General features: G+C 34.2%; 1 protein-coding gene across 3 annotated transcripts; it reads left to right on the forward strand.

The window, feature by feature from the left end:
* Window positions 1-275: 275 nt before the first annotated feature.
* Window positions 276-12,143, forward strand: LOC115964103 (dentin sialophosphoprotein). 3 transcript variants are annotated; one of them, XM_031083427.1, is made up of 9 exons: window positions 276-387; window positions 2,120-2,356; window positions 3,640-3,769; window positions 3,914-3,993; window positions 5,768-6,874; window positions 7,891-7,928; window positions 8,018-8,219; window positions 11,162-11,248; window positions 11,698-12,143. In XM_031083427.1, exons 2-8 carry the CDS (start codon window positions 2,222-2,224, stop codon window positions 11,162-11,164), a joined length of 1,695 nt encoding a protein of 564 aa, XP_030939287.1. In that variant the 5' UTR covers window positions 276-387; window positions 2,120-2,221; the 3' UTR covers window positions 11,165-11,248; window positions 11,698-12,143. The 3 variants fall into 3 exon arrangements, with proteins under 3 accessions (XP_030939287.1, XP_030939288.1, XP_030939289.1); XM_031083428.1 differs by having other exon boundaries at window positions 285-387; window positions 2,218-2,356; XM_031083429.1 differs by lacking the exons at window positions 276-387; window positions 2,120-2,356; window positions 3,640-3,769; window positions 3,914-3,993 and adding an exon at window positions 5,561-5,671.
* The last annotated feature ends 1,314 nt before the right edge of the window (window positions 12,144-13,457 follow it).

The following is a 13,457-nucleotide window of genomic DNA, read 5'->3' on the forward strand; positions in this document are numbered from 1 at the left end:
AATTTTTAGATTCCATGCCATCACTTCCACCATTAAAACTATTGTACCATAGACCGCAGCCAATTAGGCACAAATACGCAATTTACATCACTCATTTAACCAACCAAAATTGATCTCCTTCTGTACAGTACTATTCCTGCACCACACCGTACAAAAACACCGCTTCTAATCCAAACACACATAATTCAAAAATGCCCCTCGAAGTCCTCATTATTACAAATATGCCATTCCTCACACCGTTTTTTTTCTATCTGAACGAATAAAAAAAAAAACAAAACCAGATTTTGAAGACTCGTTTGCACACACTAAAATTCAAAGTCTTCTTTCTCTCTCTTTGAAAATTTTCTCGCACTTTCTCACTGATTTTCCGGGAAAATTTCTGATCAGGTATGCTCTCTGTTGCTCTCTCTTACTCTTTCTCTTACTTCCTTGTTCGCTTTTATTTGACTCCGTTAAAGTGAAAGATACAAAATTTTGAACGCAACGTTTGAGGTCGCTAGGAAAATGTGAGTAAACGAAACAAAAATCGAGGTTAGGTTTTTGGATTCTTCGTTGTATGAGAGGGCTGAGAAGTGGTTTGAAGCTTTGGTTTTGTGCGTCGATTTGTCTGAAAACGAAGTTATGTTTTGGTTTTTTCTTTTTTTTCTCTTTCCTCCTGTTTTCTCAGCTTCCAAACGGAGGGAGTAGGGTTCAAAAAAGGTTAAGGTTAAGGGATTAGGGAAATGTTTTTATCTTGTTTCTGTTTTCGTGTTTGTGAAGGAAATTGGAACTTACTTTAGGTTAAGAAAAGAAACACTGTTTGAATTTTATATCTTGTGTGTGTTTGTGTGTATGTGTTTGTGAGTCTGTGTGTGTTATTTTGTTGTTTGTTAAACTTATTTTGAGCTGAAATACACTGAAAGAAACCACGTTTATAGTTAATTGATAAACTTCAGACAAGCTAGCCCTCAAGTCTTAGAAGCTGCATTGTTGTTGAAATATTTTTGCTCTGTTTTTTTTTTTTTAATTGGTAGGTTACATGCCGAACCAATGGGTTACTGGTAATCTAATCCTCTACTCATTGTTTGTAATTATATTTCAACTTTGCAAAAAAGATAAGCCACATTGCATTTGGCAATTTAATAATTTCATTGGCAAAGGAATGGATATGGCTACATTTCCAAAGATGATGAGTAATTATTGGGTACTCCTGGATTACGGTGACGCACTGCGCCCCTCTCTCACATTTATAGTGGATCCTACTAATTAAATTCATGGTAGGGTCCACTATGAGTGTGAGAGGAGGTAGCAGAACGTTACTGTGTTCCAGGAGTATCTAATCATTTTATGAAAATGACAGTCAAGCTCCTTTGGTAATTAATTATTGCTTGTTTATTGTTGGGATGAGATCCCCTCACATTTAAAACCTCCAATTCCCTCCATTTTTGGCCGGACGTGAGACGCGTGGCATTTGTTTGATTTTGTGTAGTTTACATGGGTTTTTAAGACATTGAAATTTTTAGATGACACGCGTTTTACATCTGAATTAAAATTGGAGAATTTAAATGGGTGGGGGTCTTATACCATTAATACTCACAAGTGCAAAAAGTGTGCTTGGTTGAGTATTTTATCACATAAATTGATAAGGGTGTCAGATAACAATTATCACAAGAGATGTGTATAATATAGGGCAATAGTTCTAAAAGAAAAAATGCTTGATGTTAAAATATGGGGGCATTGTTTGGAAAAAAAAAAAAAAAAATCAAAGTTATCGTGCGATTTTACGAGTAAGTTGAAATGTAAGGGTTCAACCTTGTGTTTTACTTGATTTTTTTTTTTCCTTCTCTAATACAGTTTTGCATTGCTTGTATATAGTCACTTATGCAAAGAGTGGGGTTATGTTAAGTAACCTATCATATAATTTGATAAAGGTAATAAAAATTATCACAACAAATGCATATAATATAAGGGCCACAGTTTCACAGAAGAAATGCATGATGTAAAAATGTGGGGGCATTATTTGTAAAAGAGTTCAACTTCTTGTGAAATTTACAAGTAAGACGTCATTAATTCCAATGATACTTTATGTTTAACAATTCATCCATTTATTAACTTGGTTTTCTTTCCTTCTCTAATACAGTTTTACAAGAATAGCCCACCGCAAATCTTTCGTTCTTTAATTAATGATGCGTCCTTGATATAGACCCTTGTTCTTATATGCTGACGCTTTGAGTCCAGATAGATGGCAAATAAGGAAAATGAGGATTTCTATTACAACCTCCCAAGGAAAGAGCTTCAAAGTTTGTGCAAAAAGTATGGATTGCCTGCTAATAGGTCACATTCTGAATTGGCAACACTGCTGATCTCCTACTTAGAGGTACTGTTTCCATGCTACCTGTTTTTTTTTTTTTTGACTAAAATAAATCACATGTAAAGGGAAGCTTACATGTTGATCCTTATTACTGTGTTGTTTCTGTTTGTGCACACCATATTACATATTTGAGCTCATAGTTATAGACTCTTAGTGCGTATGTATTGTACACACATTTTTCTCCCACTTCCCTTCATCTTAACCTTTTGGGATTGATGGTATTCTTTAATAGGGTATTAAGACAGCTTTAATTTGAGAATACCTCTCTCTTTTCCTTTTTTTTTTTTTACTTATCAAAATGAAAACTATTTGAGGTGTTCTCAAATTACAGCAACATGATCTGTGTAGAACAAGCATGTCATGCTCAAGGGTAAAAAGGAGTCAATATGAACCATGGAGTGGGTTTTCGAGCTAAGCATTGAGGTATTAAAGGCTTATTTCCGATTGGTTTGAGCTAGTGCCAATATGGAGTACTCAGGCCCAAGCTTGCTTGGCTTGTTTAATTGGCAAGAGTTGTTGGTTTATATGGAAAGAATGTAATGAGCAATAAAATTGGGGATTACCCATTACCAGTTTTTGAGGGGCACCGCTTATTTTACATTTTAGAGTCTGTCTATGATAAATTTTAGTAGGTAAACTAACAGAATGGGGCCTAAATTGCCCAAATTTATTTTGTGCAAACTTTGCTAACTTGGAACTTGGGCTCAAGTTTGCTTGATTAAGCTTGTTCTTTAAAATGCCAATCAAGTCTTTGGTTAGGTGTGCTTGTGTACATGTATAAAAATATATTGTGTGTGGCCTTATTGGTCATTTACTAAGTGCTTCTTTTTGTACAACTGAATTATTTCCTTTTGAATTGTTGAAAAGTATTGAAATATATGGTCTTAGTGTTCCATATCTATCGACCCATTTATTATTTTCTTGAATATGTAATTTATGTCACAATGCACTAGAAAAATAACTAAAAGATTTTGCCATCATCACATATAAGCATATAACAAATTTACCATAATTGTTTAGAAAGTGGACATTTCCTTGAATTCAATTCAAAGAGACCAGGGATGTACTTAAACTTAAATTTTCATTCCTTGATATAGACTAACTCATCTATATTATTTTTTACACACTAAAAATGCTCAAATTCTTTGTATCCATTAGATTGTTCATTTTCATGCTTCTCTAAACTTTCTATTTTAATAATATGCTTTGAGTTCACATTTATTTAAGATGAAGTTGAAACTATTGTAGTCAAGTTATACACCCATCATTAATATTTGAAAATTTTCCAGAACAAGAGTTTAAATTCAAAATCATCCGTGGAAAGGGTAGGTGGGATCAATGGGGCTTCACCTCCTACATCATCAATACCGCAACTGCAGCCTGGAGCGCTGTTCAATCCTGCAGGGGATGCCCGAAAAGGTTTCCAGTACTTACCGATTGCCTTATAAATTTGAGCTTCTAATATGTAAAATTAATCTTGTATTGCCTAATAGGACATTTGTCCTGACTTTGTGATGAGAGCATCTTAAATGGATGAACAGCAACTGATTGCTTCTGTCACAGATGGCAATGGATTCATATTGTGTCTCAGAGAGGAAGATAAAAAGGGAAATTGCTCTCAAAATATTAAATACCAAGATAAGGTTTGATTCCTTATGACTGAATTTCCTTTAGATAGCTATTGAATGGCATACTAAATATATTCCTTACCAATTATCACCATTCTTTGGGGCTTATTGTATTGGTATGTGAATGACAGTTTGTTTTGGAAAGATTTCTTGACTTAAGATACAGCTTGTGGACCCTATAAGACAGTGCTATTTCCAATTCTTATTAATTGGAGAGGGGTCTAAATAGCTGCATCTGTTTCATGGCTCCTCCTAAGCCATTTTTAAGACCAATGGCCCAATGCTGCATGAAAGATATTATAAAATTCTCAGATAAGAGAGAAGGATAAAGAGCCTGCTGCAGATATTGTCAGACTTCTCTGTATATACACCCTTGCTTAAAATGTAGAAGTTCAAATTACCCTTTGCTAATAAATAACTCTTCTAACCCTCACTGTCAAGTTTGTGGACAGGTGTCTGTCATGGTACATAATGCCTAACTTTTCAAAAAGATTTGGAACTGGTTTTTACTTAACGTCTATGTAAAAGTATCTCCCAATAGATCACTGAACATATGTTATTTGCTTCCTTATGACCATGTCTCACATGAGTTGAAACTAGATTTAGTGTGTTTGGTTCACTCATGACATACTTGGTTATTAGCTATATTAATTGCTAATCAATTAAAAAGAAGTCTTGATGGGCTTGTTATTAAAAAAGTGGATCTCCTCCAAGAGAATCTCACCATTTCATCTCACATGTTGTATAAGCCATAATCAATAAATCTGAACAGACTGACTCTCGCTCAGGGAGAATAGAGGAATTTACTGGGGAAAAAATTTGGGGGTTAGCAAGACTTTAAGCATAGACCACATGGGCAACCAGAGTCTTCTATGATCTTATAAAATTGTTAGACAAGGAAGAAAGATACTGAGAGTAGGAGAGAGAATTTACCAAATATAGTGGCTAACTCCTCTTTATAAATAGCATTTGTTATAATATAAAAGTACAAAATTAACCCTCACTAATACATGGGTCACCTAACAAAAGGATTGTATTGTCTTGCCATTCGCCTCTAGGAAAGCACTGAGTATCAGACATGGGAGAGTTTTACTTGGCTACAACTTTTAGCATGAATAGGTAAGATGGTAACAATTTTACACAAAGACTTTAAGCAAAGACCTTATGGGCAACCAGAGTCTTCTATGATCTTATAAAATTTTTAGACAAGGAAGAAAGATACTGAGAATGGGAGAGAGAATTTACCAAATATAGTGGCTAACTCCTCTTTATAAATAGCATTTGTTAAAATATAAAAGTACAAAATTAACCCTCACTAATACATGGGTCTCCTAACAAAAGGATTGTACCGTCTTGCCATTCTCCTCTAAAGGAAAGCACTGAGTATCTGATAAGGAAGTTTTATTTGGCTACAACTTTTAGCATGAATTGGCAAGATGGTGAAACAATTTTACGCCAATAAGCTCTATCTCAAATGCACCTTATCTTCTTGTAGGAACAAGGTGGAGGGTATGGGTTCAGGATTCACTGGACAGATGTAACCTTCCAATAAAAAAGAAAAAAGATGATGAAAAAACTGTACTAATTCAACTAGGTGCAAGGAGAAGACAAATCTCTTCCTTTTATTTATTTATTTATTTTTTCCTTTCTTTTCTGGTTGTTTGAGTAGCCTGAGAAGCTGTGAATGCTACAGGTTGGGATCCCTTCTTTCTTGTTTGTAAAAAGAGTTTTTTATCTGTTAGATTCCTATTGTTGCACTGTTAGTATTCATATGTGGCTTCCTATGCAGGATGCTTTTGGTGGTTCAGTATGTCATCTTAAGGAGGTGTCCCACTCTCACATTGTTTTTCAACATGACAAAAGTGGTCTTAATCATAATGAGACCCTAAGAGAATGCCCTAGTAATGCTTTTTTGGGTTTTGCAAGAGATGGCACTGTGGAAGATATGCCCCAGATTAAATATACTAACATAGATGTTGATGCATGTCCTGTAGAAAATGCTATTGCTGCCTCTATAATAAAATCTCCAAGAGTTCCTTCTGCTTCTTTTGAGTTTTATGTCATGTCAGAAGAGGGGATCAATCTATATGTTGATTTGAATTCAAGCCCATCAGAGTGGACTAAAAGATTTAAGAATGAGGTTTATATTTGCGAGGGTGTGCACAGGAACAAGTCGGGAAGTCTTCATCAGGACCTTGGGCACTTTGGAGAGGCTAATAAACAAACAGAAAATTCCTTTATTGGTAATTTAGATTCAGTCCAAATCAATGATGGTCATGTACTAAAAAGATCTTCCCCAAGTTCAAAAATGATAGAAGATGATCATATGGCGTTTGAACGACCAGATAAAGGTGATGCATCTTTACTGTCCTCTGCAGTAATGTCTTGCGGCATGGCCTTAGATGAATCAGAGAATTTGAAGAAAGATCTAGTGCTTATCTCGTCCGAACCCAGTTCTAATACACAGGACCAGATAAATTCTGCTGCTGAATCTTGTGCAAAAGATCAGTGTACTGTAATCCTTGATTCAGACATCACTGACACTCTGCAGTTAAAGTCAGCAAGCAATTCTGTGGTCAACTCAGAATCCAATTGTCCACTTAGCCCTCTTGCATCAAAGGATCAAAATTCAAAAGGTGATGAAATTTTTGAGAACTCAACCATGCAAAACAGTTGCAGTCTTGTGAACCCTAGTGTGGTATATCCTGGATGTTCTGCAAGTGGTTCTCTGGAGATGCCAACATCAGACGTTGCAAGTAAAGATGCATCAACTTCAGCTTTTGAAACCGATGGCTTGCTGGATTTGGTTGATCCTAAGCGCAATACAGAACAAGGTGCATTAGCCAACTCAAGTGAGCTTAATCATGACCTTTTGCCAACATGTGTTGAAGAATGGGTATGCTCTGTTCCTCTACCTCCCCCCACCTGAGTGATACAACCCCACCCCCCCAACAAAAAAATGGACTATCACTAAAAGTATTCCCCATTTTAAAATTGTCTTTTTTGCACTTCTGTTTTTATTTTTATCTATAATTTTATTGCAAAAAACTTGTCTATTTCCTGAAGATCAGGATATGTGTAAATGCATTATATGGTGGTGTTTTACATGTACTGCATCATGTACTACCAGTATGAGAGTTTGAGTTTAATTATGCTAATTGTCAAGTCAACAAATAAAAAAATGGGCATAATAAAATTATATATGAAATCTGATCTCACCTTGACGTGCAAGGGTTTTTTTTTCCAATGAATTTCTACTTTGTGTTGTAGGCAATTGTTTGTTCCATGCTTGCCAATATATTTTAACTGAGGTAGTTGAGAGTGAATGTTTGAGAAGTATATTGTAATTTTTAGTGATCTAATTGTAAAATTTTGGATCACATTTAAACCCAGCCACATGTCTATCAGTTTAAATGATAACAAAATGCCTGCTTTTGCCTCTTTCTAGCTTGTTAGTCAGGTACATATTGGTTAGCAATTGATGGATTCTATTATGAACACTTGGTTTAGTATCATTTCTTATGACTAGTTATTTTGTCTGTGCTTGTTGATGGATATTTTTAAATAAAGTTTGCAAATATATTCTACCACATGTATATGAGACATACCAGTCTAGGAATTTGACTATTCAGTTTTGGGCTTAGTTTTCTATTGGTTATTTTCTTCCTTGGAGAGAGAGAGAGTGAAGGAGTTAAATATGTGATGAATAGTTAACTCTCTCCCTCCCTCCCTTCTTCCTTGTATAGAGAGAGAGAGAGAGAGAGAGAGAGAGGAGTGGGTGGAGGGAGGGAGTGAGAGAGTTAATATTCATTATGTATGCCTGGAATTTAGGTTGCAAATGTAGATATACGGTTTTCTACCTGGTAAATTCAATCATGTTGAAATTTTGTGACAATATCCTTTTGTGTACAGGAGAGGAGCAACATTATCAATGGAAGGGAGAGTTCAGAGTAATCTTTCTTCTCAGTCAAATTTCTTGTTATGGCATGTCTAAATTTGCTGTCGTAATCTGAGAATGAATCTATTTTGCTCCTTTCAGATGCTCACAGATCAATAACTCAGTCGAGAGGACTTGTATTAGCTCTAATGATACAGAATCTAAAGAACTTCACAAAAAGAGGAAACATGTGGATGGAGAAGATCGAAGTCCCTATGGCAAACCTGATGCAAAGGTTTTAAGAAGCTCAAATCATAGTGCTCGTGGAGCAATTCCTAGAAGATCCATGAGGCTGATTTCTAAGGTTATTTTTTTTTTTATACTTTCCTCTTTAGATTTGCAATTGATTGTGGTTTTGGTTACCACAGTAAACGTAAGCCATACTTCTTTCTTTATTGGTAAGTTACACATGCATACCCTCCAACCAATTATCATGAGAGAGGAAGTGCCAATTAAGCTACAGCTCATTGGCAACTTCACCCTTCCATATTGTTTCAAATCATTTTTAAATGTGCTTAATCTGGTTTTCTTACCACTTCAAAGGGTACTTTTGTTTCATGTATAATTTCTTTTGCTTTAACTTCTTTTGGGTTAAAAGAAACAGTGAATTTAATTTTTGTTCCTGTGTTCTTTTAGCCATTGGGAAATATAAAATATTCCCTTTTTTGTTCCCCAATAAATTTGGTAGTACTTTTTTTTTTCCCCTCTTCTTCCTGATATAGTATTTAGGTATTGTTCCTTAGGTTTCCCTTTTACGATTCTGCCATGTGGATTTTTTTTCATGGGAAGGAAGTATATTTTTTAGTTAAATAGTCATATGATTGAATCTTAAGAGGAGAACTAAAGGAATAGTACCTAAGGTACTATATCTAAGTTTTGTCATTTTTTTTATTCCTCTTCTTTTTTTAGAGGAGAAAAAAAGGAGTCATGCTTTTGAGTCTTGGTTGAACTTTCTGTGAAAAAACCAGACTCTAACAGAAATAAAATCTCAATTTTAATTTTTATGAAAATTACAAAAAGATCAAGAAAAATTTTCCAATGATGTTCTACGCCAAACCCCTTTACCTGAAAGAACTCATCCTTGAATTAAAGTATGAAATTTCGAAATCTTCCATATTAGAAGAATAGATTTTTTGATTATTCAACCCCTTTTGTATTCTTTTCAGATATGCATTTAACCTGTTGAACCAAACAAGCAACTTGAAATTCAAAATAGAGAAGATTCACCAAATTAGAACATCCAAATCAAATCTTTCATTCCCGACAAAATCAAATTGTTATGATACTTCATTATTCGCAAAATCAATTAGATCCTCGGGATTGTGGCCTTCTATTTTGGAAATTTCCTCATTAAATAGATCTTTGCTTTTGATCTTTTTAACTTCCTCAATCAACTCCATTTTTTCCTCTTGATCTCTACATGATTTTTTCATCAACTTCCAAATATTCAGTTTGATTTGATTTCTTTGGCATAACTGTTGAACGGAACTTTCTTCTTAAATAAAGCAAAGGTTCTGACTTCTCTAATAATACAAACTTTTGGTTTCATCCTTCTTCAACAAACAGACACGGCTCTTAGAATTATATACTGCTACTTTTTCCTCAATCCATGGCTTACCCAAGAGTATATGATAGCAACATTTTGGATATGTCATAATTACAATGCAGAAACTTCATCATGATAGTTATACAAAATGTAATATGAAATTTAAAATTTATTACCTGATGCATCCGAATCTGCAATTAGTTGAGCAAACTTTTCATTAACATAACTTTTAGGTGAATTACCTTGTATGACAATTTGCACAACTTTTCCAAACCTCCAAGACGATACATAAAGTTTTAAATTTATGATTCATGAAATTTCGTCATTTCCATTGGTGTTGTCCCTATAGAGGTGCCTATGAGAATATCCAAAAATAAGTCTAACGATAGGTTAGTCATAAAATAGATCTCTAACACAATCCCATTTCCTATCCCTGTTCCTGCCAATCTATAACTCCAAAGCATCAGGCCAATCATTTATCTCTTTGAATTATGCTCTAGCTTATGTGTTGGCTTGCTGTTTAAGGGTTTGTATTGCCTCCATCTTAACTTATCAAGTAGCTTGAATGGCTTGCACCTTCTTGATCATCATCAACAAAGTGGTTGTTTTAAACTTTGTCACTTGCAACCAGGCTTAGTCAAGGCTTTAAAAAGCAATTGCACCTGATGTAGTATGATAGCAGAAGAAATGTTAGAGTAATAATTCCTTGAGTCTACAAGGTTGAAATTGAGCACACCAGGTGAGAAAAATAAAAGATTGGAATTCTGTAGATTGAATACTGTAATGATTCAAGATTTTCCAATGTGAGATAAAATTAAAGGCTCCAAAGTAGTTATTTTGCAAGGAAAAATGTATTTAAAACAATCTTAATTAATATTAACCTAATGGCTCTAATTTTACTGAGAAAGCTGGAAACATTTAGAAATTTCAAAAATTTCAAAAAAAAAAACCAACAAAAATCTTTCAGGAATGTTCTATGTTAATAGGATCCTCACCATCCTCTGGTTGTCAGTCCTTGCTATTTCTAGTGGGTTCTTGCTATTACACCAACCGTCAAGTTTACAATGACTATTCATGCTCTCCTTGTCAACACCTAGATTTCACCCATCCCATGGAGACCTGAGCATACTATTAAAGATGCCCTTGAACCATGTAGTTAGTTATATATTATTTTTAGCAACTCAAATCAAATTAGTTGTGACAAAAGTACTAACCATATCTCCAAGTGCAATAATTTTTGCTGTTAGTTATTTTATATAAGTGATGAGATTTTATATGAATGGAAGAGATACCTCATGTACACAAAATTCCCATAAAAAAAAAAATTACCTTAGTGAAATTAGTGGTACCAGATTTTGTTATTCCAGATGCAAACTCATATATGAAAATTCAAACAAAAGTTGCTTACTTGCTTCCCTTGCATTATAAAACCTTTCTTATCGTATTTGTGTTCCTTTTCCCTTTTCCGTTTTGGAGCCTTCAGTTTGTGCTAAGGCACTTGTAATTGGGTTCTTCACCTTTATTTTTGTTCCCAAGGAACAATATTGATGACAAGTGAGGTACTTAGAAGAAAAACTTTAGTTTGTTTCCGTCACTGCTTAGAGACTGCTTTGATGGAAAATATGCTTCTTTTTATATAATCTATATGTTAGCTTATTTCCATCACAGTTATTCTAAATATGTTTGGTTTTCTTTTGCAGTGAGTTCAGGCCATTTAGACCACAAAAGAAGCATTGGCTCAAATGAAAACATATTTCAGTTTTTCTGTAGTGGGAGTACAGTCTATAGTAAGTATGAAATATTCCTCCACCCCTGTTTTGAAAGCAATAGGGTCAAGTTAGATGTCAAATGGAATTGAACCTATCCATCGTATTCTGTTTGGCATATGAAACAACTCTTTGCATTCTTCATGTGGATTCATTCTTTATTTTAACAAAGCCTTAACTTCAATTTCATGGGTTCTATTTTAGGATAATATATATAATGAAAACAATCTACTTTTCTGCACGGTATATATTGACAATGATTTAAAAAGAAAACAAAGAAAATCTGGACACCAGGAAATAATTTAAAAAGTGTAAGAAGAGTGTGATTGAATGATTCCAGTTTCATGGATTGTTCAAATTCACCCTTACTATACTCTTAATGTCTTTTTCTGACCTCATTCTTTAAGAGTTTAGTAGATTCTGAGGTGGTGATCTTTGAATTTTGGACTAATAATGTCAATGTGTTGCAGATCTCTACATTCTTCAGGGAACATTATACTGATATCCATAACAAAACTACAAGGTAGTCATAAAACTTATTTTCTTTTCTTCTCTTAAAGTAGTAACAAAGTCAATCATTACTCTTTCAATAGGAAAATTCATTGTTGCGGTGGTGTTGTATCAGAATTTTGAAAAGTGGACTCTATTAATATTTTCATCCTGGTGTCATAATTACATTAATTTCTTTTATTTGTTGACATGAAACCGTCTTTTCGCTACATGAATATAGAAAAAGAGAACTTGGGTTGAGTGTCTTGACCCTAATTTTATTTTGTTTAGAGGTGAGTGTCAAGCTTCAGGTCAGCTTGACTCATGGACTGAGCCAACCTTGACTGATCTTGCTTGTCCAGAAAATTTTCAGCCTAAAGTGATGTTTGTATTCTTATCATGATTCTAAATCTTTGGTATATTAGCGCAACTTACACCTATCCATAAGCAGTATTAAATTCTCATATCCTTGTGTATTTCATTGTGCCTCCCTGCTTCCTTGCAAGTCCATTTATTAATTAATTCTGTTGGGTTTTGGTTAGTTAGTTTCACTGGTATCTATGTTCAGCTACATATGATGACCTGCAGGACAACCACTGCAATACTTTGCGAGCTTGGTTGGATTAGGCTAGCATATTTTGAGCCTTTCATGTTATGTTATTCAGCTTGAAAATCATGCTTGGGCTTGGCTTATAATTGTAAATTGTTGATGAAGCGGTTTGAATGAAAAAAGCTTGAGTACAAGTGAAAAGAGAGGGCAGTGGGGATATAACAAGGTGTTCGATAGTTTGTTCTTTTAATTCTTCCCCTTTTTTCGACCTCTTCTTTTCAGTCGTGCTATTTGCAATAAATGTCAGAAATGCATTTATATAAAAGCATCATGCAAATACATGATTATCTGATACGATACAGATGAGCAAAAAAGTTAGGTGTCATGATGCTTGTTGATTTATTTTATAGTTTCTTCTAGCAGAACAGCATTTGAAACCCGTAAGGGTGCAATTTAGTGGTTGCAGGCTTAAGATAAACTGTAGACCCAGACATCCTGGGTTCGATCCCTAGGAGTTTCTCAGAAGTACTTGATACACAGTTTCTGTCAGGCAGGGCATATATGGTTTACTCCCTAGGGGTGGGTCCAACGGATCCTACCTAGGTGAGGTTTCATGTCATAAAAAAAAAAAAAAAGGGCATTTGAGTGGGCGGTGGGCCTCATGATTTACATATGTGGAGGTAGAAACGTGCTTATCAGATAAAACTTGAAAGAACAAAGTTTCTCTCCAAATTAATTTGGAGATAAAATCTTCAAACTTCTCATATATTTCTTTTTTAGGTGTGAATTTTAAAAATCTAACCGTTGAATTTAATATTCTTTATGTTTTTAACATGCATATCAAATTTCGTTCAAATCAGATGTTATTTACTATTTGATCAATTAACTTATTTTTTATACAAAACTTTAGATTACAAAAATTTGAAATTATAACATTTATTTGATTATATAGTAAATGATCTTTGATTTTCTTGAAATTTTGTAAATATTAAGGATGTAATAAGAATATGCAATCTAATGGTTAGATTTGCAAAACTCACATTCAACATAAATATATATGATGAGTTTGTAGGGTTTCTTTCCAAACTAGTTTGGAGAGAAATAATGTTTAACTAAAAACATTTGTCATGAACAAATGTTGCTAACTATGCACCATAAACTACCCATGTTGCTCCTGCTCGTCCTGAGATT

The sequence above is a fragment of the Quercus lobata genome, chromosome 10, assembly GCF_001633185.2.
Source record: "Quercus lobata isolate SW786 chromosome 10, ValleyOak3.0 Primary Assembly, whole genome shotgun sequence".
Classification (NCBI taxonomy): Eukaryota; Viridiplantae; Streptophyta; class Magnoliopsida; order Fagales; family Fagaceae; genus Quercus; species Quercus lobata.

Bases quoted from the DNA above. Each gene is read 5' to 3' on its own strand.
- LOC115964103 (XM_031083427.1), top strand. From the start codon at position 2,222: ATGGCAAATAAGGAAAATGAGGATTTCTATTACAACCTCCCAAGGAAA. The intron at 3,994-5,767 runs GTTTGATTCCTT...CTTCCTATGCAG, and splicing joins ATATTAAATACCAAGATAAG to GATGCTTTTGGTGGTTCAGT. The intron at 7,929-8,017 runs GTAATCTTTCTT...TGCTCCTTTCAG, and splicing joins AATGGAAGGGAGAGTTCAGA to ATGCTCACAGATCAATAACT.